General features: G+C 42.2%; 1 protein-coding gene across 1 annotated transcript in view; it reads right to left on the reverse strand.

The window, feature by feature from the left end:
* Window positions 1,751-27,030, reverse strand: part of MYRFL (myelin regulatory factor-like) — a 92,969-nt gene continuing 67,689 nt past the window's right edge. Inside the window, exons 16-25 of the mRNA XM_018049033.1 lie at window positions 20,840-20,925; window positions 18,210-18,284; window positions 18,077-18,129; window positions 17,776-17,955; window positions 8,787-8,846; window positions 8,050-8,137; window positions 5,699-5,773; window positions 2,703-2,823; window positions 2,309-2,383; window positions 1,751-2,031 (exon numbers count right to left, since the gene is read on the reverse strand). Of these exons, the coding sequence (XP_017904522.1) occupies window positions 1,945-2,031; window positions 2,309-2,383; window positions 2,703-2,823; window positions 5,699-5,773; window positions 8,050-8,137; window positions 8,787-8,846; window positions 17,776-17,955; window positions 18,077-18,129; window positions 18,210-18,284; window positions 20,840-20,925 (900 nt within the window). The 3' untranslated portion in view covers window positions 1,751-1,944. The remainder of the gene's footprint in view (window positions 2,032-2,308; window positions 2,384-2,702; window positions 2,824-5,698; window positions 5,774-8,049; window positions 8,138-8,786; window positions 8,847-17,775; window positions 17,956-18,076; window positions 18,130-18,209; window positions 18,285-20,839; window positions 20,926-27,030) is intronic.

The following is a 27,030-nucleotide window of genomic DNA, read 5'->3' on the forward strand; positions in this document are numbered from 1 at the left end:
ATATACATTTCTTATTATAAATTACAGTATCACAGATGCCAACAGTAAGATAAGGGAAGGCCAATCATTCAACAGCCCCGTTAGCTGAAACTATAGTGACTTGAACCTCCGTGTCCTAAAACAGCATATTAATGAAAAATCCGAGGTATATGGAAGTCAACAGACCAGAAGATGATCCCCACTGAAAGATAGTTTGTTATAATTCCCAAGGGGAAGGGATATGATACTAGGAAGCACCAGGGTCAGTCAGGAAGAGGAAGGAGAGGGAGGAACTGTGGGCAAAAGACTTTATGGTCATTTCCATGGAAGAAACAGGTGAGGCAGGGGAGACAGGCTTAGAATCTGCTAGTGTGAGTACTTTCAGCAGGCTCTGGGCAAAAGGGGCTGTCCCTAGGTGTCCATAGCCCTGGAGGAATCAGGGCAGGGGGATAGTAGTCCCAAATATGAGAACTTGATAAAGGAGGTGGTTGGGGGTGGGGGCTCTGGGTTGGCTGGTTGGTATTTGAAAATCATTGGTGGGCAAGTTTACTATCTCTAGGACTAGCCTAAATCCAGGAGCTAGAATCCCATGAGGGTCAGCAAGACCCTAAGATATCAAAACATCAGAAAACAGAAAATAAAAGATACGTAGTTAGTACACTCTAGCTAGAGGATCTCCAGTTCTTCTAAGTTGGGACGGGCATTCAAATCTACCCATAAGCTAAGTAGAAATATCCCAAGCTAATTCAGCTGTAAACAATGGAGATGGGTCTTAATGCCCTGTAAGAGAACCTCTTACATGTAGAGGAAGAACAATAAAAACAAGGCAATGTGTCTCTCCTCCTGCCCTGCAGATAGGTTCATATGTACCATTTCTCTAGATTCCATATATATGTGGCAATATACAGTATTTGTTTTTCTCTATCTGACTAACTTCACTCTGTATAACAGATTTTAGGTCCATCCTCATCCCTACAAATGACCCAGTTTCGTGCCTTGTTATGACTGAGTTATATTCCATTGTATATATGGACCATATCTTCTTCATCCATTCATCTGTGATGACCTAGAGGGGTGGGATGGGAGGGCTGGGGGGGAAGCTCAAGAGGAAGGAGATATATGTATGCATATAGCTGACTCATACTGTTGTACAGCAGGAACTAAAACAACATTGTGAAGCAATTATACTCCAAAAAAGAAAAGTAAAAGAATTTTTAAAATAACAAAAACCTAAATATTGGTAATGACAACTGAAAGATCAAATGCAACTATCTGAGCCTAGACTGTCTGGGTTAATTTAAAGGACTTGCCGCAAGCCAGTGCTTCCCAAGAGGACATAAAATTTAGCACCCATCAACCATTACAAATTAACATTACAAAGATATCATTTTTTTAAAATCCAGTTTATTAGCAAGTTACAGTCTCTACACTAGCGTATGTAGTTCAAGTGCACGCACACACATATACACATAGTAATAGCTTGCCTAAATGTGAGCTCAGCATCAGATACCACCCACCCCTCCCCCAACACACACCAAACCACAGATTCTCAAGAGTCTGTGTTCAATGGGTCCAAGTTGACATGGCTGAAATGGGTCTTTTGTTTTCCTCAAAAGCAATGAGATATATGAAGACAAAGTAAAGTCAAACCTGCCCATTTTGACTTCACAGCTTCCTTAGGAACAGAAGCAGTATTTTCAAATCCAACAGTGCTGTTTACTCCAGGAAATGTTTTCCTCATAGTCACGGCAAAATCAAACACCACAGTATCTCAAATCCAGCAAACACTTTATTCTCCTCACTAATGTCTCAAAACCTTTGGTAGCCAAAGCCTGGAAAAAGCCCTTTGGCAATAAACGTGAATGTTTTACAAAGGGTAGAGAGAAGTTGTAAGAGGATAAAAGTTTCTGTTAACTGCATTGGAGTATTTTTCTTTGGTAGAGTCCTCAAATAAACTTGAATAAATTATACACAATGTCGATAGAAGTAAAAGAAGTAGTCTGTAAAGAATTTCCCGGCAAAATAAGGGTCCGTTGAACAGTCAGCTAAATCCTGTCAGAAGGGGAGTGGAGGGAGAGAATGATTAACATAAGAATTAGTTGTAATTAAAATTATCTACTTATCTGTTTGGAAAAGGAAATGGCAACCCACTCCACTATTCTTCTCTGGGAAATCCCATGGACAGAGGAGCCAGGTGGGCTACAGTCCATGGGGTCTTAAGAGTCGACACAACTTAGTGGTTAAACCACCACCACCACCATTTACCTCTCTATTTATTTAATGGTCCATTTCTTTCTCACTGAAGAGAAAAAAAAAAGAGAGAGCTTACCGGTGCAGCTACCCGGAAATGGTACCCACTGTCGAAGAGTGGTGCTACAGGGAGGCTCCAAATGTGCTGATATCCCTAAATGATGAATGAAAGAGACACCCATCACATAACTACATTTTACTCTTCGCTGGAAAAAGCCCAGGCTGAAAAGCATGCCCTTGACTGCAGTAGGAGAGGTGTTTGTGGCAACAGTTTTTGATGGTGTTGTTGGAGAAGTCTGCAGCTTCCAAAGGATGCCCAGAAGATGCTGAACCAAATCCTGTGACCAGAGTCAGCAAAGGGAAACACTGACATGTGACTCATGGCATCTCTTTCTTTGTGAGGATCAGAGGCTGTGCCACCATTACAGATGCGCTTCTGGAATGCAGAATGCCGAGGAGCTGGCAACTGTTACCTGTGTCATCTCCTGGGAGACTTCCTGTTGACTTTCCATCCCTTTGGCCTCGATTTTACTACGGAAACACATATTTCCAAGGGTGAACTTGCACTGAAAGACTATCAGTGGCTCTGTCGTGCTTCAAGAGACAAAGGGAAGAAACAGCAAATGGAAAAGCAGTTATCAGCGCCCACAGGCTACACCTTGAGAAGAAGAGGGGCTTATGGGAACTTAACTTTGAAATCCATTCAAACTTCCAAATAAGCCTGTTATTACACGAAACTCATGAATGCCAATATACTAGTTCACATCTCATTATAATAGAAAGAAACTCAATCTCAGATCACTACTATTGTCGACTAAATGCTGGTGTCCCCCACCCCCCAAATTCGTATGTTTAAATCCTAACCTCCAATGTGATGGTGTTAGGAGGTAGAGCCTTAAGGAAGTGACAGATCCTGATGGTGAAACCCTGATGAGTGGGGTGAGCGCCCTCATGAAAAGGACCCCAGAGAGCCCTCTCACCCCTTCTGCCATGTGAGGACATGGAAGACGGCTACTTATCAACCAGGAAGTGGGCTCTCATCCTATATCAAATCTGCCAGTGCCTTGATCTTGGACTTCCCAGGCTCCAGAACTATGAGAAACGAATGTCCGTGGTTTAAGCCACCCAGTATTGCATCGTAGACTGGAACTGACTAAAACTAAAACTGAGGCAACATACGACAGTCCTGAAAATCTAGTGTCCTGACTTAAGCCACTTCAACATTAGAACTTCTTCTCTCCATAGATTTTAAAAATAATTTTGAGGTATGTCCCTTGTCTTTGCAGTGGCAGCTGAATTTGCTTTCATCTGACATTTCCAGGATTTGAAATTCTGCAAACTTCTGGTCTGGATACGTCTCATTTGAATCAGAGAGGCAGACAACACAGGTATGGGTGTGGGGAGAGCCCCATTAGGAATTATCAGTCCTTATCCCTGGTGGCTCAGAGGTTAAAGCATCTGCCTGCAATGTGGGAGACCTAAGTTCAATCCCTGGGTCGGGAAGATTCCCCTGGAGAAAGAAATGGCAACCCACTCCAGTATTCTTGCCTGGAGAATCCCATGGACGGAGGAGCCTGGTGGGCTACAGTCCACAGGGTCGCAAAGAGTGGGACACAACTGAGCAACTTCACTTTCAAAGCTATCAGAGTGGAAGACCTGTCAGAAAGAATGGTTCTTCTCTAGAGGTTGGCCTGGGAATCATCGTCAGGAGGTCGGCCCATCTCTGGGACAGCCTACAATCTTGGCTGAGTATATGTGTTACTTTTAGATCACCACTGTTAGAAAAAAAAAAAGATTCCTAAAGCCTGATTTATTGTGGGAGAGCCAGTTTCAACCCCTGGGTCGAGAAGATCCCCTGGAGAAGGGAATGGCTACCCACTCCAGTATTCTTTCCTGGAGAATTCCATGGACACGAGTTATAGTCCATAAGGTTGCAAAGAGTTGATCATGACTGAGTGACTAACACCCACTTTTCAGTGGTTCAAGATGGCCTTCTGCCACTCCAAGGGATATACTACTTCAGCTTACTTCCTTCCATCGAAGCTAGGGACAAATGAGGAAACGCTGTCCCAGGCAGCTCAGAGAGTGCTAGAGAATAGTACACTTAGCTTTTGCCCTGCCTGGTAATACGGTGGATTCTGAGTCATGAAATTTTAGCTGCTTGAAAAAAGACCATTTCAAGGCAAGCAGTTGGCTTGTGTTATTAGCTCATTGTAGAAGCAAAGTTGATGAAAGAAGGAGTATGAAGTCTGAGTGAAACAGAGGAAGAGGCCAGAATGGAGTGGCAGGAAACGATGGAGGAAGAATAACAGAGCTGGGGAAGCAGAGGGAGAGAGGGGAGGGCAGAGGAAAGGGAAAGAAAGGGAGAAAGGAAAGAGAGGGGAATGCGGAAGGGACAGAGGAGAAACTAACATCAAGAGACATAAACGCCATCTTCATGGTGAGTACCTCACTTCATAACGTCTGCGGTAGTCTTTCTAAAGTACCATGATTATTCAAAATAGCTGATAAAATAGATTCGAGTTTTGTGATTTTGGAGGAAAGGTAGTCATAATGTGAAGTGCCTGCTGTGTGCCAGGACGGGGCAATGTTCTTATGGGTCTCACCTCACTGGGGAGGCAGGAAAGTGATGGTCGAATGGAAGGGCTGATTGGAAGCCCATCTCCACCACTTATTTGCTTTTTCAGGACAAGCTTTTTGACCTCTCTAAACTAAGTGCTCCCATCTGCAAAATATAAACTAGAAAAAAACACCAACCTCAGAGGGTTGTTGTGAGGACTATATGACCCAGTAGTAAAGTGTAGTGTCTGACATAGTCTGTGCTCAGCAAATGGTAGTAATTAATTTTGCTATTATTATCACTGATTCTCACAGAGGCTCTCCATGTTATGGTATAATGTCAAATTCATCTTATAGATGAATAAACAGGAGTTCAGTGAGGATAAGTGGTTTTTCCAAGATTACAGAATTAATAAGTGATGGGGACAAAATCTGAACCCCAGTCTGCCCAGCTCCAAACTCTGACTCCATTTTTTTAACTCCCCTGGGGGGAAGTAGATGGTGTCTGCATCAGCATTGCTCCCAGGAGCTCACAGATATGTGCAGCCCCCGCGTCCAGGGAACATGCTATTACTCTAGCTCCCCCCCCAATTCAAAGGGACACAGCCAAGGGCAGTCGGCAGCCTGAGAACATCAAATCCAAGGTCAGGCTCACTTTGCAGGTGTGAGCATACAGCCCAGAGCCTTTCTATCCCTTGGAAGAAGCTTGGAAGGCCCCAGGCTTCATTTTGAAAATCCCTCCCTCAAACTGGCCTACCTCTCAACCCAATCGTTGTTCTTTAACTGAAAACTTTCTACCTCCTAAATTATTAATAAAATTGTGAAGGAAACTCAGGCTTGGTATTCAGATAATAAAAACATAATTATAATATATTAAAAACAGAATTATCTTTTACAGCTATGAACTTACTTGATTTCCAGAGAGAATTTGACATTGGTAGGTGTGTACTTATTAACAGGAATATGGTAATAGTAATTTCCAGACCTAATTAAGGGAAAAAATAAAATCACAAATCAAAATATGCAGGGAAGGATTCAGTCTTTTTTCTATTTTTGTATACTACATAAACTGTGAAATAGTCTATTATATGTGATAGATACAGAAAATCAAGTTTAACATGGCATAGTTTCACGTTTTTCAGAGATATACCTGTTAAATTTCAAAGTGATCTCTTTCAGATTCAAACTCTATCAAATATACCACAAACAGATTCATGGTTTCTTAGAATACACAGAAGAAATGATGGAAAGTCAAATCCTCAACCAAATGCACAAAACTAAACCAATAGGAAATGACTTCAACTTCCCTTAAGGAGACAGAGATTTCAGAAAACAAATGAGGCAAAGGCCTCAAACTTAACAGTCCCTCTGGAAAGCACTGGAAATAATAACTACCAGCTTTGATACAGTAAATCACTCCCTTTTAGACAACATCAGCAGGAAATACCAGGTACTTTCAAAAATGGAATCAAGTAAAATTATTACAGTCCTAATTATCATTGAGTAATGGAGAAAACCACAGGATAGAAATGCTTATACAGGGATTCCTCCTACCCTTGGGGAGGGATGGTTGGGAAAAAGGGGGAGTTCCTTTGATTCATATTGTAATGAAAACTCAAGCAAAAAGGCACATTGTATCTAATACAAGTTCTTATGACTTTCCTATCCCTTTAATTATATACAGAAATAAAACCAGATAAATGGGGGAAAGGGCCAGTCATTTTAAATTCTCTTTAATGAATACTAAACTGAGTTGTTACAAATGAGAAAGCAAAACTAAAAGCAATAGATGTGAATTGGGACCAGGAGGACTTTGTCCTCCTAGAGGAAGCTTAGATAAATAGAAGTCATTTCCTGCTATGTGCCTCCCAGTATCTGCGTGCTTCCCTGAAACTCAACTACTAGGTAGTAAATATGCTCATCTTACAGCTGGGAAACAGGTACACAAGGAGAATGGACTTCTTGTCAGTTGGAATTTGAACCCAAATCTTCTTACTGTTCATCATCACATCATTCTACCAAACCAATTAATGTCTGTCTCTGACTTGTTCAGGCTCACTGAACCTCAAGTTCTTCAACTTCAAAATGGGGATAAGTAATACCAACCTTGTTTGATTTTGTGAGAATTCAATGAGATAATGAATGTAAAGGTCATAAACAAATAATAAAGTGTCATACAGGTTATTTTCAAAAATCAGGTCCAGGAAATTCCCCAGTGGTCCAGTGGTTAGGATGCCCGAACTCTTACTACATGGGTTCAATCCCTGGTCGGGGAACTAAGATCCTACAAGCTGTGTGGCACAGCCAAAAATGAAAAAAAAAATATATATATATATATATAAATGTTTTTATAAAAGTCAGGACCATCAGCCTGAAGACTAAGCTATATCAAGCTTAAAAAGAAATAAGGCTGAGAGGACTTCCCTGGTGGTCCAGTGGATAAGACCCACCTGCCAGTGCAGGGGACATGTGTTCAGCTACTGGTCCGTGAAGATTCCATATGTGACAGAGCACCTGAGCCTGTGTGCCACAACCACTCAGCCCACACGCTGTAACTCCTGAAGACTAAGCACCTAGAGCCTGTGGTCTGCGAAATATGCAGCCTTGCCTGTAGGCTGAAATATGAGCAGGCTTAACTAAACCAGTGAATACTTAGCAAATAAAGCCTCTCCATTCCTAATACCTTCAACTTGCATATTGTGTCTACTGAAGCTTCTGTGCTTGCCCTCTATGCTTCTAGATTCATCCTTATCTTGATGCATATGATACACAAGAGATGAACGTTGCTGTGAACTTTTGCAATGCCTAGATTTTTTTCCTCTTAACTGAAAAGGTTAGGATACGCTCTGTTTTTTCAGCATTTAAAATAATGATATCCCTTGTTATTAAAATATATAAATGTCAGCTCACTCGTAGCTCAGAGCCATCAGTAATAATGTCTTCCTTTTCTATAAAATTAACTAACAGCTCTGTGCCTATGGTATGTGGCCTCCAAGAGCGGCCCCCTAAGCTTTTTGCTCTGGACTTACCCATTAAACCAGGAGATTTTAATCTTTGGAGCCATGGCTTATTGACATTTGCTAATACCAACCATTTTACGATTCTCTCGTCCACCATGTAACAAATGTGTTTTCCACTTGAGGAGCCGTGTAAGCACACATCGATTTTGCCATGTAACATCAGCTTTCATTCCAATCTCCAAAGCCCTGAGCCCTGAGTAAATTCCAGAAACAATGGGAGATAGTGGGGAGGCTTACACACCCGCACTGGAGGCTTCTACTGCAATACCGCTGATCTATTATTTGCTGGATTTCCATAATCTGAATAGAACTGATGGTTGTATCAATCCCTGAATTGAGAAGAAATAAAGAAAGTAAACTCTTCTGCAGAGGAAAAGAGCATTGTGCTCCAGTGCAGGCTCCAAATTACAGAATGTGAAATAAGAGTTTTCTAGATAAATAGATTCCATTCGCATTCAAATGAGATAAAAAGAGAAGGGGAGAAGGCTTTTGTTGCTGTTATGGTATATTTTAAGAAAACTGAAAAAATAAAATAAAACCCAAGCTTCAATAGATAGCCCCATAACATCCAAAAGAGAACCTGGATCATTGAAGTCCTACTAAGTTGAAATTTATTGAAAATGGACAGTGCAATGGGACATGCGATCTGGCCAATAAAGAAAGATATATTTTTTCAAGAAAACAGAAAACCAACTAAAAACTTAGCAGAAGAATAGGAGAGCAGGAAGTTCAAATAAATTATTAAAGATCAACCACAATGAAGATCAACCACAAATGCCTAGCAATATGCAACCATTACCAGCGCTTCCTTAATAGTTAGGTTGCCATTGATTACAAAACAATGTAATCCCCACAGGCGTTTGGGGCGGAGTGCAGCCCCCATCCCTGTGCCTCTCTCCAGTATCGCTTTCGTAGCTTGTTCTTACTCTGCCTCGCTCCACAAAGCCAAAGAAGAGGGTCACTTCAATCTGAACTTACAATCACTCCTCCAGTCGATGTTGGTTTGTGCCTCTGCTGCCAAGAATGATGCGCTTCTGCCTGTTGAAGAGGAAAGTGTCTGTCAGTCTTCGAGCTTGTTCAGGATGAGAAGAAACCCAGCCTGTGCCCTAGCTTGTCAGTCAGTCGAATCTTTCTCCACCCTTTCTCTCTCTCACTTTTCAACCCATCACATCCCTCTGCCACTATTTGTTTGTTTGCTTTAATTGATGTGACTGTGCCAAGTCTTAGTTGCAGCATGTGGGATCTAGCTCCCTGACCAGGGATCAAACCTGGGCCCCGTGCACCGGGAGCATGGAATCTTAACCTCTGGGCCACCAGGGAAGTGCTCCCTATGCCATTCTTACAGATCTGGTTTATTGTCGCTCTTCTCCAAAAAGCCACCTGTTTTGGAATGAATTAAAGTCCTCCAAATTTTCACACATGTAGCCCTAACCTCTGATACCTCAGAAAGTGACTGTGTTTGGAGTTGGGCCTTTAAAGTAATAATTACATTAAAGTGAAGCCGTTAGGATGGACCTTCATTCAATTTGTGTGGCATTTTTATAACAAGAGGAGATTAAGACACGAAAAGCCTTGTGTGTATGGAGGAGAACATTTGCAAGGAGGCAGAGAGAAGGCATCTCTCTACACCCAACTGTGAGCTTCTGGAACACGGCCTCTTGTTCACTGTTATATTCCCACATTCGACAAGGCCACACTCAGCTGTGATGCTCAGTACATAATTGTGGAAGGATAGAAGGGGGGACGTCAGGAAAGAGGGAGGAAGAGAGAAGAGAAAGCCAACTGTGTATCTTCTTTGAGCCCATGAGTGGGACTTCAAGGAATCAGACCTGGTAACCCTTGAATCTTGGACTTCTAGGCTCCAGAACTGTGAGAAAATAACTTTCTGTTGTTTAAGCCACCTAGTCTATGGCATTTTATTTTGGCAGCTCCAGCCAACTAAGACACCATCCTGAATCAGATCACTGCAGCTCAGAGCTCCAGCCTTTCCAGTGAAGGGTGTATTATTATTATGCTGTAGTGTGTATTATTACTGAATCCTCAAAGTGGTGACCAGTTAGTGATATCTTCTCTATCACTGTACCAGTGGGCTATTATCTCTGTTTTGTTACTTAACTTTCATGTATTTTCGCCCTTTCTCAACACCTCCAGGGCTTCCCTGGCGGTCCAGCAGTTAAGACTCTCGCTTCCACTGCAGTGATCATGGGTTTGATCCCTGGTCAGGGGAACTAAGATCCCATGTACTGAGCTTTCTTCTGAGCGGGGCAGTCAGAAGAAAAGAAAAAAAAAGAACTCCAGAATAGGGAACCTTTATTAGCATTCTTTGAATTATCTATAACTCCAAGCATAATGTGATCCACACAGAAAAAAAAAAGCGAGCTTAAGCTTCCCAGGTGGTGCTAATAGTAAAGAACCTGCCTGTCAATGCAGGAGATATAAGAGACAAAGGTTTGATCCCTGGTTTGGGAAGATCCTCTGAAGGAGGGCATGGCGACTCACTCCAGTATCCTTGCCTGGAGAATCCCACAGACAGAAGAGCCTGTTGGGCTGCATTCCACAGGATCTCACAGTCAGACATGATTGAATGGACTCAGCACACACGCAAAGTAAAAACTGAGCTGAAGTCATCTGAGAAGAAGAATCAAATCACTGCTGTGGGGCCAGAGTTTACTGATGGGGAAGGAAGCCAGGGGAGTGGTTATGATCGTCAGAGCCAAAAAGGCATTTTAAAAGCAATTTTGAAAAGGTAACCATTCAGATAATAGTTGTTAAGCCTGTGGAAAAAAAAGTGTATCTTTTTAAAGTGGATAGTGAAAGCCACCATTTGGTGAGTTGCTAAGCTAACCTCACGAAAGAATTTTAAAGTGTTTCAATAATTTCTTTAAATTTGCAGATTTTTTCGAGTAAATGTCCTCTTTATTGCAGTCCTTTATTTGCATTAAATAATATCTATGTTTTTCAGTATAATTTTGGGCAAAACACAAAGACATTAACCTTGTTTAACAAGAGATATAAGTTAATACAACATGTTCTGCTTTCATGGGAATGAAAAAGAAACAAGATGTGAATGTATGGAATTTCAGGAGAGAAAGCAAAGCTACTGTGTATTCCTGAGTGTCTCTGCCTGTCCTGGTTAGTGGTTAGTACTTCTTACATGAAGTGGAATGGCTGGTTTACTTATCCAGTCACCCAACTGTGAACTTTTGGAACACTGCCTCTCACTCATTGTTGTATTCCCACATTCGACAATGCCAGTCTCATCTGTGGTGGTCAATACATATTTGCGGAAGGATAGGAGGGACGTCAAGAAAGAGGGAGGAAGAGAGAAGAGAAAGCCAACCATGTATCCTGTAGAGAAATGTTTTCTCTTCTGCATTCAAAGAAGAAACCCCTAGGGGCTGGGTGCAGAGGGATGCTGGGGGTAGATGAGGAAGCTGGACTTTTTCATCTCATTAGCAAGTGGGAGTGAGACAACTGGAAGGCAAGGCCAATTTGCTGAGAATCTTCCCCAGTGTGATACTTCTCTTTGAGAAGAAATGGACCTTAATATATACTAATTTTCTAGAAAATTGAATATTTATTTCCCTTTACATATAAATATATGTGCTGTCTAAAAAGCCTCAAGATTACTTGGATTCTAGCTCTTCAAATAATAATTTTCAAGCACATGTTTCCTGCTATGAGTTTTGTTTATGATTACTTCCATAGAAGGCTAATTTACAAGGCAAATGAGGCATAAAGAGAAGGGGAAATCAGACTTATGTATCCTGTTTTTCTCCTTACCTTTTATTCTATTTTCCTGCTGAATTTGCAGGAAAACAGCTCATTTATAAAGTCTGGCAGCCGAACTACAGAGTTGCCTTATTTTATACAGAAGCGTGTTTCCACATTCCTGGAGACATAGAATCCTAGGATAGGATTTAGCTTCTGATGGAATAAGGTATTTTTTAATGGTAATAAAAGGGTGAAGTTGAGCTTGCAGCTTAGAATTATGAAAATGGCTTTTCAAAAGCAAGATTGGAACTAAGAAATGTTGTCTCCTATAAAACACCTCTACTTTGTCACTTTTCTGAGGCAAAAGTGTTCAATTCTGAAAGACTGGCTATTGGAAAACTATAAATTCTCCTGTAGTCATACAGGAGTAGCTCTCGTTTTATAAGAGCCTTCTAGCAATATTCCCTATAAACTTAACATACATTCTCAATGGTTTTCATCATAGAGTTGGAGAGGTATTTCACAATCAGCAGATGAGATCTCCCCATAAGCTAAATTAGAAACTTCTGAAGAAGAAAGATTTAAGATGGTGTCCAACCAAAGCATATCCTGTTGTGGTAGAATGTGTATATTGCATTACTTGTAAAACCATACTGATGGCTGAGTCCCAGTACAGCATCTTGGATACCTTTCTCTTTCCTGATTGAAATAGACTCAGGCCAAGAAACAGTCAATAAGCCCAACCAATCCATGACTGAGTCCTTTAACACAGGGAAACATTTTCTTTCAACCACTGGCTCGTCTCAGATCTGGTCTCCAAATCAAAGTAAGCATGACTTACAGATGTTTCTTGCTGTGTGAGATTTTCAAAAGCTTTACCAAATCTCCTAAAACTTATATAATTCTGTTGGTGCTTTTTCCCATAGGCGCTTAACTTTTCAATATCTAATTCTGTTGCCTGTTTTAATCTTTATTAGTTCCATAGATTAAAGTCTACTCCATCATACTCAGTTCCTCAGAATATAAGTTGAATATTTTGAAGTACCTGCTTTCCACTTGTTAGTTTTACTCAAACCTTTTATTAAGCATGGGAAGAGGGGGTATAACCTTTCTGAGACACTTTAAGCAATCAACTCAGGCCCAAAGGAAGAATAATGGCTTGAGCTCAACATGTCATAAAAATGTCAATTTCCTTTTGTTTATTTTACTAGTATTCTTACTCTTCAGAAAGGAGGCTCATAAGTGTGTTATGGGGCTTGGTAAACTATGAGATATTACTCCACATCCTACTGAAGGTTATTCTACATTTTTTTTAATTGAAAAATGTATTTGTAAATTTGTAGTTGGTCTAAATGCCCCAGAAACACCTGATTGAAACAAATATTTGCCTGACTTTCTCCGCTGTTGGATTTAGAAACATGGTGCCCTGGACAGAGTGGGGAGATGGAACATCAGCAGGGGGGAAAATACCTTTCTTCAGACCCCCAAAAATATCCTGAAGTGGGAACGACATCTCAATGGCTATAGGCACACAATGGGATACTACTACTACTACTAAGTCACTTCAGTTGTGCCTGACTCTGTGCAACCCCATAGACGGCAGCCCACCAGGCTCTGCTGTCCCTGGGATTCTCAAGGCAAGAACACTGGAGTGGGTTGCCATTTCCTTCTCCAATGCATGAAAGTGAAAAATAAAGTCGCTCAGTCGTGTCCGACTCTTCAGGACCCCATGGACTGCAGCCCACCAGGCTCCTCCGTCCATGGGATTTTCCAGGCAAGAGTACTGGAGTGGGTTGCCATGGGATACTGCTGCTGCTGCTAAGTCGCTTCAGTCGTGTCCAACTCTGTGCGACCCTATAGACAGCAGCCCACCAGGCTCTGCTGTCTCTGGGATTCTCCAGGCAAGAACACTGGAGTGGGTTGCCATTTCCTTCTCCAATGCATGAAAGTGAAAAGTGAAAGTGAAGTCGCTCAGTCGTGTCCAACTCTTAGCGACCCCATGGACTGCAGCCCACCAGGCTCCTCCATCCATGGGATTTTCCAGGCAAGAGTCCTGGAGTGGGTAGCCATGGGATATTACTCAGCCATAATAAGAATAAAATAGTGCCCTTTGCGGCAACATGGATGGACCTAGAGAGGATCATACTAAGTGAAGTAAGCCAGGAAGAGAAAGACAAATACCGTGTGATGCCACTTAAATGTGGAATCTAGAAAGATGACACAAATGAACTTACTCACTAGAGAGACTCGCAGACACAGAAAACAAACGTACAGTTACCAAAGGGGAAAAGGGAGGAAAGGGGAGAAGAGATAAATTAGGAGACTGGGGTGAAAATACACACAGTACTATATATAAAACAGATAACCAACAAGGACCTACTATACAGCACAGAAAGCTATAGTCAGTATCTTATAACAACATATAGTGGAAAATAATCTGGAAATTATATATATATTATATGTATATTTCATATATATATATATGTAACTCAATCATTTTGCCGTAAACCTGAAACTAACACAATCTTGTGAATCAACTGCAGTGGTAGTAGTGTTAGTCGCTCGGTCGTGTCCAACTCTTTGCGACCCCATGGACTGTAGCCCACCAGATTTCTCTGTCCAAGGGATTCTCCAGGCAAGAATACTGGAGTGGGTTGCCATTCCCTTCTCCAGGGGATATTCCCGACCCAGGGATCGAACCCATGTCTCCTGTGTCTCTGGCATTGCAGGTAGATTCTTTACCATCTGAGCCACTAGGGAAGACCTAATTAGCTGTATTTTCCTAATTTTTTTTTTTTAATGGCTATAGGCAAAGGGGAGGAGGCATAGGGAGCTGAAATTGCTTTCTAGAACCACAGAATAGACACTTTCTGCATCTTCTGGAGTTGATCTCAGGTAGATGCACACACAAGCCCAAATAAACAAAGGTTGAATGGTGGAGATGGGCACCTAGATTTCGATTTCAACTTTACTCGTGATTCACAGCAGAATCTTAAGAAAAGTGCTAAGCTTCTGTTCCATCAGAAGTAAAATGGATAAGCTGGTACAAATCAGAGATCCTCCTGACCTGGGGACTTTGGAACCCCAGGTGACTGCATAAAGGGGTCTGTGGTGTTGGTTGTGAACTTAAAAAGTAACATATCTCCCATAGATATATACCATTTTTCAAATGTTGCTGTTAGATTAACAAAAACAATTCATTTGAAAGCTTAACTGAACTTACATTCTCCCTCTATATATTAATACTTTTTCAGTCAAATAATTGTAAAAGCATAATGGATTCATAATCTCAGGGTTAAAAAATCAGGGCACCACTGGAGTAGCTGCTCTGTGACCTTCTATAACTCTAAATCCCCTAGAGTTTTCAAGTTTCCTGAAGGTGATAGTAAACAGAACATTTCAATCCTTTCCATTTTTTTCTCAAGTGGAAAGAGAGAAGAGGAAACAGTTGCCCAGGGTGTCAGAGAACTTGATAAAGCAGAACTTCAACTCCATTCTTAGCCAGAGAAGTTGACTGCTGTGTCTAGGAGGACACAGCCAGACGCCTGGGGCAGATCTTCTCTCCAGGAGGCTCTCCAGTGTTTCTCGTCACTATGGAAATATAAGGTGAGCAGATATTCATTGTGCCAGAGCAGAGAGCAGCAAATCTTCATCTGATTTGATAAGGTCTGTTCTTCCCAATCTCCCCTTGATGGAAAGAGATGGTGGCTATAGGAGTGAATTTGCACAGAAGTCAAAAAAACTTTTTGGAAGTGAAGATCGGGCCAGTGTCCAACCTCTTCCTGTTCAGGATCCATGATTATTACCTCACATGAGTGAGATGGTCTCATCTGAGCACTGCTCTCAGAAAAGGACACCAAGTGTCCCCAAGGTGGACTCTCACATTAAGGGAAAATTGACCAGCCACAAGGTTCCATGTGCTCTAAACAAGAGATGAAGGTTCTGGGGGATTTTTGTGACAGTATTGGATTTTTCCATATTTAAAACCATTGAGGATGTGATGACTGAAATTAATTTCTTTCTTTAAAATGAACTTTTATCTTCATTGTAAAGTGATGCATCTGTTTCCAAGTTCAATCAAAAACTGCTTTCATGAGAGAATCAGTGTAAACATTGCTTCCTGTAGCTTTGAGGAAAACTCTCTGTGCCTTAGCTCCCTTACTGGGGGAAAAAAGATCATAAAGCTGTCTATCTTTCAAGCTTTCAAGAACTAAACAACTTAGTCACGTAGACTACTTATGACGGTGCCTGGCCTACAGTAGTAATACCTCATAATATGGTGTTACTGATGATGGTGATAACAATGGTTTGTAGAAGCTATTTATTCAAGCTTCAAATATAAAATAATAGAGGAAATTACATGGCTGCCCCCAAACTTCAACTGTTGACCGTAATAATGTCATTCATAATTTGGACTATTCAAAAATATTCTGGTTCATCTTCTCCCAGGCATGTGTAGGTCTGCACTTCACCAACTACTTTTAAATTAGACATAACCAATGTCACTTGCTTTGGCAAATAACATGTAAGCAGAAGTGACTTAGTGGAAGCCCCAACAGCCAGTGCACAATTTGCCCTGTTCTTTTGCCACCTCTGTAGAGATTCTGGAAATATGTACTGAGAAGGAGCTTCATCAGCTGAGTCCCGAATAGCACGATGTACACGATCCCTCTTTTGATCCACATTTGATATATAGAGTCAAATAAATTTTTGTCACATTAAGCATTGTGATTTGGGAGTTGTTACCACAGTATTCTAATTGATAAGTTACACTGATTTGTATGTATTGTTATTATTAGCATAATCACCATTGTTATATTGGGCTTCCCTGGTGGTCCAGTCAGTAAAGAATCCCCACAATGCAGGAGACTTGGGTCAATCCCTGGGTCAGGAAAATCCCCCTGGAGAAGGGAATGGCCACCCACTCTGGTATTCTAGCCTGGAGAATCCCATGGACAGAGGAGTCTGGTGGGCTACAGTCCATGGGGTTGCAAAAGGTCAGACATGACTGAGTGATGCACGCATTACTATTTTAGACACTTGCTAATATGTGTGTATACAGAAGGAATTTTTGAAAAAAAAATAACTTACTATACATTTAGATGTACCGTATTTGATCTTTCAGAGATAATTTTGTCCTTAATCAAGTTTCCATATTTTTTTGTTTGCCCTTGTGGTATGTGGAATCTTAGTTCCCAGATCACGGACTGGACCTGTGCCCCCTGCAGTGGAAGCATGGTGTCATAACTACTGGACCGCCAGGGAATTCTCAGGTTTTTTAACATGAACATTCTGATACTAAAAGAACACCAGTATGTAGGGGGGTGTGTGTGTGTGTGTGCACATGCGTGCATGCATGTGTGTGTGTGTGTGTGTGTGTTTGTCTATGTCCCAAGAAGATAACCTGAAAGTGAAAGCTTTTTTTCATGGACTTAAAGCTTACCCTGAACTCATTAGAATCTTCAAAGCCATTTACATCCTGTCACACTTGGTTTGGATAGAGAGCCCAGATGCTATATCACTTTTTAAGCTCTACCCATCTGCACATGATGACTTCACTTGTGCTACTGTTACTATCTTGTTTGGCAAAGAACAAATGAGACCCTTTCACATGAATCCACCAACACTTCAATATTTTGGGAATTCAATATTTTAAATGTAATCATTTGACGTGAAAGAAAGCTGAGTGATGAAAAGTTGATGCTTCTGAACTGTGGTGTTGGAGAAGACTCTTGAGAGTCCCTTGGACTGCAAGGAGATCCAACCAGTCCATTCTAAAGGAAATCAGTCCTGAATAGTCATTGGAAGGACTGATGCTGAAGCTGAAACTCCAATACTTTGGGTACATGATTCAAAGAACTGACTCCTTGGAAAAGACCCTGATGCTGGGAAAGATTGAAGGCAGGAGGAGAAGGGGAAGACAGCGGGTGAGATGGTTGGATGACATCACGGACTCAATGGACATGAGTTTGAGTAAACTCCGGGAGTTGGTGATGGACAGGGAGGCCTGCAGGACAGGACGTACTGCAGTCAATGGGGTCACAAAGAGTCGGACACAACCAAGCAACTGAACTGAACTAAACTGAAATGATTGCAAGTTTGTGCATTTGTGTTTTTAAAGATCTTGCCACCCCTAACGGAGGAGTGGAACTATTATCTAGACGCATTAACAGACTAACCAAGTAAACATTGGGAAGGGGAACAAACCCCTCAGATTCAAAGCACTAGTCGTTACCCTTTGATTGTTCTTTACCTGCCCATGGCCCCTGGTGCAGCTCCTGCTCCTCCGACCGTCTTTGCATGGGGCTTGAGAGGCCGCTTCTTGTTCTCCAGATGGGGCAGCAGTAAGTCTGCTGACATGGCAGGATCTCACAGAAAGTGATCTCAGGTACTTGGAAGGAGGGCAGTGTGGTTGCCAGGGTTGTATTAGGTGCTGCAAAGGATCAGGCAGAGGGGAGGGTAGTGGCAAGGTTAACCTGAAAGGCTGGTTCTTCTGTTGACAATTCACATGAAACCCAGGCTGGGTTTGAAGGTGACCGATGCGGAGATCTTACCTGAGGGGGAAGCTGTGGAGGACAGAGCTGGCTCCTGAGAGCTTGCGAGGTTGCTGGAGGAAGAGAACAAAACAGTTAACAAAAGAGGCCTTCAAGAGTCCTCCCCAAAGGAAAACAAGACGGGAACTCTTACCCGGAAGGGGCACTTGGGGTACATCGGTCTTGATCTTTTAAGCTGAGTATGTAAAGGGAGATTATCGTCAAGCCACTGTTTAAAAAATGACAAAGGAAAGAGTTACATGGCTGATTTGATTCCAGGTAAATCTCACAGAACCAGCTGCCAGAGATGTGCCCTCCCAGACCACACAGATGAGCGAGCTGGGGGCGGGCGGCCATGGAAACCAGCACAGTTCTGCTTCTTTGCCCTGGTAAGAACAATCTCCCAGTCTTCCTGGAGCTCAGAGGCTCCTGGGGTAGGTGGAGCTGACGCATTTTTCCACAAGCAGCCCCCTGACGCTGGCAAGCTGTCTCAGAAGTGTCTGTCACTAGTGGAAGATTACAAGAGGAAGTGTGTCAAGCACTGGAGGAAGCCCTCTGCTCCTTGCAGGAAAAAGTCAGAGTAAAGTTCACATCCCCCAGTGGAGGTGGCTGCGTGGTGCTGCAGGGAGATGAAAGGCCACACAGATTTAGTCAGCGGTAGGTACCAATCCTTTTGGCCGCTTCTGACATCTTCCTGCAGCCTGTCTTTTGAGAGCGCAGTGCATCAAACTGGACAGAAGGAAAAGCAGTGCCATAAAGTATCCATTTCCACTTTACATGACTTCAAAATAATGAGTGTATTGTTCCCCACAAAGATCGGAACTTATACATCCAAGTGGAGGCTTTCCTCAAAGATCCTGAGCTTTGGGAAGCTATTCCTAATACCACTCACACATCCTAACACTCAGCATCCTCCTCTTTGGGAGAGGGGGGGCAGTGACTGTAGAACTCTGCCATCCTACTGTGTGTGGACAGAAGGGGACCTCACTTGACCTCCTGCCAGCTCGATGTCAGATCTGGTTCCCTAGACTCACTCCTCATTATTTCGTAGCCCAACAAAGGTAGTGGGTTTACCATCGTTAAATATCTACAAAGAAATGTACCCCCCATTTTAATTCAGCTCACAGAGAAAGAATTCCCAGAGTTTTCTCAGAAGCAGCTGGTTACTACCCAGCGGGCATAGGGCTGCTTGGTAAAAGCCATGCTGAGCCCCAAAGATGCCGTCAGATAGAATCTGTTGTGTTGCCGTGGCAACTACTTGCTGTGGTCCAGTCTCCCTGACTTTGTTCTCCCACATTCCCCATTCTCTATCTCCCTACTATTAATCCTTAAATATGTTTTCTGATCCATCTGCCATCTGCGTCAATGCATGGCCCAGGCAGCTTCTAGGATCATACACCAAAATAGACATCTGCTTCTTTCTTTAGGGTTTTGACCCCTCTCGGATACACCACAGGCTGGAAACAAGCCTAACACCACCTATTTCTGGTCCTGGAGGTCAACAACATTGGAATTCATAAGATCTGATGGGCACATTTAAAAAGCAGTCTCTTCATGTCAAAATTAGACTTCCTATACGCTTTGCATTTGGCTTTCATGGGAACCTGTGTCTCTAGAGAATGTTAAGCATGTCTGTGAAAGGTCAAGGTGCTCACTCTGTACTGAACTGAAAATCCTAGCAGAAGACAAGTTCATTTAGGAGAGAGAAAAAAAGTACACCAGCTTCTATAGAAATTCTATTTAGTGGTGTGAAATATTTGGGGATGCTTCCCACAGTGGGCAGTAGCAGGGGAAAAGTTAAAATGCTGAGGGGAGAGAAGGGTACAGAGAGACCAACAATGTCTTCTATAACTAAGAAGTTGCCTTAGTTCAGGGAACCGGAAGCATCTTTGGGCCCATTGCTTACTTAGCCTCTGAGGATAATTGTCTCATCTGGGACATGGCCCAGGAGCTAGTCCTTTCCCACACTAACACAGCATTTTGGAGGGATAGATTAATACCCATTTTACCCTGTGAACAGTCAGACAGGAAACCAGAAGGCAGGGAAGACACAGGCAAGATGACCAGGGCTCAAAGGCTGAGGAGCCATCATAGCGGCAGCATAGGCCTGAAGACCAGAGGCCTGAGAAACACCTCTCATCCCACAGAAGCACGACTCCTCCTCCTGTGGAGGAGGGATGGCAGGCCAAGGGCATCCAGCACTTGCCTAGCAAGTACCTTGTCCTTTCTGTATTTGTTTGCTTTAACTGCTTAGCATGTTTGGCTAGAATTTCATCATATTGCATATCTTGGGATAATCTCATGGTCTCTTTTGGCACAAAATCCAGAAGAATCCTAACAAATGTAAGTATCCAGGGGAGAGTGGATTGTACCTGATTGTTTACTCACTCTTTTCCTCCAAGTAGATGGGAAAGGAGAGCAAAGATTTTGCAACAGTTATTTGCAGGGCAGGACTAAGCAACGTATACACACTTATGCACACACATACGTGCATACACACAAACATGAAAGCCACAAGGAGCCAGTAAAAAATAGTCAGTTGATTATAAAAAAAAAGATCATTTCATATGTAAGAGCAGAAAGCCTGTGCTTTTTTTTTTCCTTCAAAGAATGAGTTTACAAAGGACTCCCTCATCTCTAAGTGAAATCAAAGACCAACACCTGGTTTAAAGGGCTTCTCAGTCTTCAAAGTAGATAGAAAGTCAGTCCCCAGTTCATGTGTGAGAAAGGAAGATGGAAAGAGAAAAAGAGCTTGACGGAGAATAACACTGATGTTTTTCTTACCAAAATGCCATCACAGCAATGAGGGTTATAACCAAGCTCTGGAAAACCCAGTTAGGACATGACTGTTTTTTTCCTGAAAAAGAAACCTATAAAAAATTCAGCAATGAGAAATGACAAGTCAGTGACACCAACTTTGAGAAGGATGTCTGAAGACTCACTCCCCAGGGGATCTTTGCTGCTGCCTTCAGCCTATCTCTCCCTCCTCCGCTCTGAAAACGAAGTTCTTTCAAAGCCAAGTCTTTCCCTTTCCTTGGCACTCCAGGCCACGCGCTCTTTTCCCTGCAGGACAATTGTCTGTGCCATTATTTAGCGCTTATTCTTGAAGTTTTATGAGAAAAGAGGACCTGCCAGACCAGATACTGTCAGAACACAGAGGTCCGTTTCTTTTAATAAGATACTTTCGGAAAACAAAATGCCTTCAAGACATGATAGAATAAATCCCAATGGAAGAATTTCAGGCAGCATGACAAATTGCAGAAAAGGTTTTTGTGGCATGAAATACTATTAATTACTCCTTAAATCATATGTATTAGTATCCAATTCTGCCACCTATTTTTGAGAACAGTTCTGGGCCTATGTCTTATTTATTCTTATACCCCTTCAGCAAATATACATTAAGTACTATGATGAGTAACACTATAGGGGGAAATGAAAATAAGTAAATTACACTTTCTAGGAAATGAATGAGGTAAACCTTCAGGACTGGTATATATTGGCATTAAAAACCTGCACATGAGGAATGAGCCAGAACTAGGATAGACAGCTGTGCAGTTGGTGAGGAATCTGACTAGAGACAGGAGAGGTTTTCTGCCCAGTTAAATATAAACTCTTTAAATACAAGTTTTCCTACTAATGCAATAGAAAGTGTTATGTTTGCTTCCTCCTGGGGGTCCAGGGTAAGAAGGGAATTGAAGGATGGCAGTAGACAAGAAAAAGCTTAAACTGGTCTTTGAATTTCTTGGGCAGATTATCTGCATAGAGAAACTGTTCTTCAGTGTAATATTGTGGGTGGGATTATCTGTACCCTTTTTAACAATTACCCAAATCTTGAGGGCTATTATATATATAATATATTATATTATATATATTATAATATATGTATATTATAACTGACTCATTCATAGGTGCAATAAGAAGCCTCTTTGAATACCAATAGGCATCTCTTGTGGCTCAGCTGGTAAATAGTCTGCCTGCAATGTGGGAGACTTGGGTTCAATCCCTGCATTGGGACGATCCCCTGGAGAAGGGGAAGGCTATCCACTCCAGTAGTCTGGCCTGGAGAATTTCACAAAGAGTCTGACAAGACTAAGTGGCTTTCACTTTCACGGAATACCAATAGCTCAGTTGCTAAAGAATCCACTTGCAATGTAGGACACCCAGGTTCAATCCCTGGGTGGGGAAGATTCCCCTGTAGAAGGAAACGGCAACCCACTCCAGTATTCTTGCCTGAAAAGTCCCATGGACAGATTAGCCTGTTGGGCTACAGTCCATGGGGTCACAGTCAGATACAACTTAGCGACTAAACCACCACTGAATACCAAGAAGTAGATGGTTTACACCATTCCTACATCTCACTGAAACAGTTCTGAGGATGCTCTGCTAGTGATCTGTGCACAGAAGAAACTTGGCGGAATTTACTGAATTGATTAGAATTAAATAGTATTAATTTCAGGATAGCAGCTTCCCTCCCAGCCTACTCCCTAAAGGTGTCAGACTGTTTTACATCTCTGTGGTTTTGTTCCAAATCCTTTGACCTAATATAGGAAAATCACCCAAGACCTGGAGTCAGACTTGGAGTCAAGCCCTGAACAAGTCATCGAAGTGTCATTGATCCTGATTTCTTCATCAATAAAACAGGAAGGATGAAATCATACCTGCCAACTTTACAGAGTTATTGGGTGGATCTAATTAACAGCATAATGGTTCTCAATTCAAGTTTGCATGAAGATTACTATGGAGTTTGTCAAAAATCTAAATGCCCTGAAACATTCTGATTCAATAGGTTTCCATTCAGACTGAGGTGGGGGCTGGGAATCTATAAGAAGCAGGATAATGAAAAGTGTCTGCATCAGTTCCTTCCCTTTCACCCTCCTTCTCCATGTCCTCAGGGAATTTTTACTTGAACTCTGAGGTTTTTCCGACTTCACCCAAGTCAACAGCACACATTGGTATTTTACCAAGCCCCCTGGAAGACTCTGATATATGCCAAAATATGAGAATCACTGAAAGAGTGGGTTTGAAAATACTAATGGTGAACACTTTTACGGCACTTATGTGCCACACCCTCTTCTGAGTGCTTTATGTATACTAATTTATTGAACCTCACAATAATTCTCAACAACCCTATAAGGCAAGTACTGTTCTCATCCCTGTTTTAGAGATGGGGAAAAATGAGGCTCAGGGAGCTAAGTTCTTCACTCAAGATCACACAGCTAATAAGTTACAGAGCCAGGCTTTGACCCAAAAAACAGCTGGCTTCAGAATCTGTGGGGCTTCCCTGGTGGCTCAGACAGAAAGAATCTTTCTGCAGTGCAGGAGACCTGGGTTCGATCTCTAGGTTGAGAAGATCCCCTGGAGGAGGGAATGGCAACTCACTCCAGTTTTCTTGCCTGGAAATTCCATGGGCTGAGGAGCCTGCTGGGCTATAGTCGATGGGGTCTCAGAGTCAGACACAACTGAGCAACTAACACTTTCAGAATATATGCTGTTATTCTCAATGCCCTGCTGCCTCCCTTTTCCTGTCTGTAAAGAAAGGAGACACTGCACAACCTATCGTTATTATTCAAAAGGTCTTCACGGCTACCAAACGAACTCCTTAACTGCTGACCCAGAAACTGAGACTAACTCATTTTCAGCCTTAACCTCTCTCCTCCCTAACAAACTCCCACCTAGTCCCTGAAGCCAGCACCGGCTCCCAGGCCTTGGCTTGTGCCATTCCATCCTGCTCTGGCAGCTCCTGTCACTTTCCAGCCAAAGCTTTGCCCCCTTGAAGGCCCAGCTCCCATGCTGCTCCCGCAGTGCTCTGAGCTTCTACATTATTTATCACTTCCAGGTACAGCTGGTCTTTTTATTCTCTTCTGATTTTCCCTGGCTACTTTAAACTCCTTTTCTCTTTTCTTTAAGATTTTTTAAAAATGTAGACCCTTTTAAAATCTACACTGAATTTGTTACAATATTGCTTCTGTTTTCTGTTTGGGGTTTTTTGGCCCCAAGGCATGTGGGATCTTACCTCCCCAAACCCCTGGGTGGGGGAGACCTGCACTCCCTGCAATGAAAGGCAAAGTCTTAACCACTGGACTACCAAGGAAGTCCCTAGCTTAAAATTCCTTAGAAGAGGCGACATCTTACTCACCTTTGCCTCCACAGGCATAAGACAGTGACTATAAGAGGTCTTTGAATTGAATGGATGCTCTTCAACGTCTATACAAGTCCTGGACTCTGTGTTCACACCCCAACACCCCCGCCACCCATGCACCCAAGACATTAAATCTCTTAATGTTTTAAATTTAGATTGTTAGCCTACAGTGAATATTTGCAGACTGGGTCTCCATTCATGCACTGATTTAACGAATAGTTCTTGAGTACACACCATGTGCCAGTCCCTGGGGACAGAGAGTGAGGAAGGCAGACACAGAGTCTGTTCTCATGGACCATACATTGTAGTTAATATCCTGACAAAACTGTGAAGGAAAGAGATCCCTTAGGTGCAAGATGGTTGCCACAAAGGTCACACAGGAACCAAATGCATGTGCGCTTGCTAAATTGCCTCAGTTGTATCTAACACTTTTTCAACCCCATGGACTGTAGCCCACCAGACTCCTCTGCCCATGGGATTGTCCAGGCAAGAATACTGGAGTGGGTTGCCATACCCTCCTCCAGGGGATCTTCCTGACCCAGGGATCCAACCTGAGTCTCCTGCAGCTGCTGCATTACAGGTGGATTCTTTACTGTTGAGCCACCAGGGACGCCCACAGGAACCAAACAGTACCTTCCAGTCAGGGCCTCCATTGATGTAGACACAGTTCCTTCTTTTCCCTTGCAAACTGGTTAGTACAAAGAGCACCTTCCCTACACAATATTGTTACTATTTTGTGTTTATTGAGTAACCTGCTATGTGCTGGGCATTGTGCTGAGGACTTTAGATCGTTTAATCCTAGCAGTTATTTTTGTAAGGTAGCCACTGTTATTATCTGTTCAGTTCAGTTCAGCTCAGTTCAGTTGCTCAGTCATGTCTGACTCTTTGCAACCCCATGGACTGCAGCCCTCCAGGCTTCCCCGTCCATCACCAACTCCCAGAGCTTACTCAAACTCATGTCCATTGAGTCGGTGATGCCATCCAACCATCTCATCCTCTGTCGTCCCCTTCTCCTCTTTCCTTCAATCTTTCCCAAGATCAGGGTCTTTTCAAATGAGTCAGTTCTTCACATCAGGTGGCCAAAGTACTGGAGTTTCAGCTTCAGCATCAGTCCTTCCAATGAATATTCAGGACTGATTTCCTTTAGGATAGACTGGTTGGATCTCCTTGCAGTCCAAGGGACTCTCAAGAGTCTTCTCCAACACCACAGTTCAAAAGCATCAGTTCTTCGGTGCTCAGCTTTCTTTATAGTCCAACTCTCACATCCATACATGACTACTGGAAAAACCATAGCTTTGACTAGACAGACCTTTGTTGGCAAAGCAATGTCTCTGCTTTTTAACATGCTGTCTAGGTTGGTTATAATTTTTCTTTCAAGGAGCAAGCGTCTTTTAATTTCATGACTGTAGTCACCATCCTCAGTGATTCTGGAGCCCCCAAAAATAAAGTCTCTCACTGTTTCCATTGTTTTCCCATCTATTTGCCATGAAGTAATGGGACTGGATGCCATGATCTTCGTTTTCTGAATGTTGAGTTTCAAGCTAACTTTTTCACTCTCCTCTTTCACTTTCATCAAGAGGCTCTTTAGTTCTTCTTCACTTTCTGCCATAAGGGTGGTGTCATCTGCATACCTGAGGTTATTGATATTTCTCCTTGTAATCTTGATTCCAGCTTGTGATTCATCCAGCCTGGCATTTTGCATGATGTACTCTGCATAGACGTTAAATAAGCAGGGTGACAATATACAGCCTTAATGTACTCCTTTCCCGATTTAGAACCAGTCTGTTGTTCCATGTCCAGTTCTAACTGTTGCTTCTTGACCTGCATACAGATTTCTCATGAGGCAGGTCAGGTGGTCTGGTATTCCCATCTCTTTAAGAATTTTCTACCATTTGTTGTGATCCACACAGTCAAAGGCTTTGGCATAGTCAATAAGGCAGAAGTAGATGTTTTTCTGGAACTCTCTTGCTTTTTCAATGATACAAGGGATGTTAGCAATTTGATCTCTGGGTCCTCTGCCTTTTCTAAATCCAGCTTGAACATCTTAAAGTTCATGGTATTATCTGTTTCCCAATGCAATTAAGTAAACTTTCCCAAGAACACTTCTGCATGTTTATTTATCCATGTATTTATATCTGTTGGCATAATCCAAGAAACTTGTCTGCACCATAGCATTTTAGTACTTTATAGTAGAATACTGAACTCTTCTTAAATCCTCTTAGAATAGTTCAGCGATGTACAAAAGTAGAGAGTAAACCAGGACAATGGCCCAAATATCAGGTCAGCCCTTAACAAGATATAGATGAAGGTCATAAATATCTTCTGGGAACATCAGTGGATCTGAGGCATAAGCTGATGTTCACCACTTTCTATGAATGCACCTGGGAAGAGAGGACTGAAGCTCCCCTCTCACTGACACTTCTCTGCCATGGAGAGGCTGTCCTTTAAGCTAATAAATGATTAACCTTCACTTTTTACTGTAAATGTTATCCTATTTGATGAAATGCTCCATTCATTAATAAAATTGCCACATTTTAAGCTTTGCAAGCAAGTGAATACCTAGTCTCTATTTGCATATAGAGTACCAAATATCAAAGGGAAGAGAGAGATTTAGAGATTAACTGACATCCCTTTGGGATCTTTTGGAACCAAAGATAAGGGACTAAGTCGAGTTAAGGAATACATACAGGTCTTATAACCCAGGGCCATCTGCTGATGAATTTCACTTGTTGGGGAATATACACACAAAAACTGGCAGAGTAATATTTCTGAAATGAATGTCCCTAACCTCCTCTCTGAAAAACCAATTAATATCTATTAAAGGAATAATATTTAA

This window comes from Capra hircus, chromosome 5 (genome assembly GCF_001704415.2).
Source record: "Capra hircus breed San Clemente chromosome 5, ASM170441v1, whole genome shotgun sequence".
NCBI lineage: Eukaryota > Metazoa > Chordata > Mammalia > Artiodactyla > Bovidae > Capra > Capra hircus.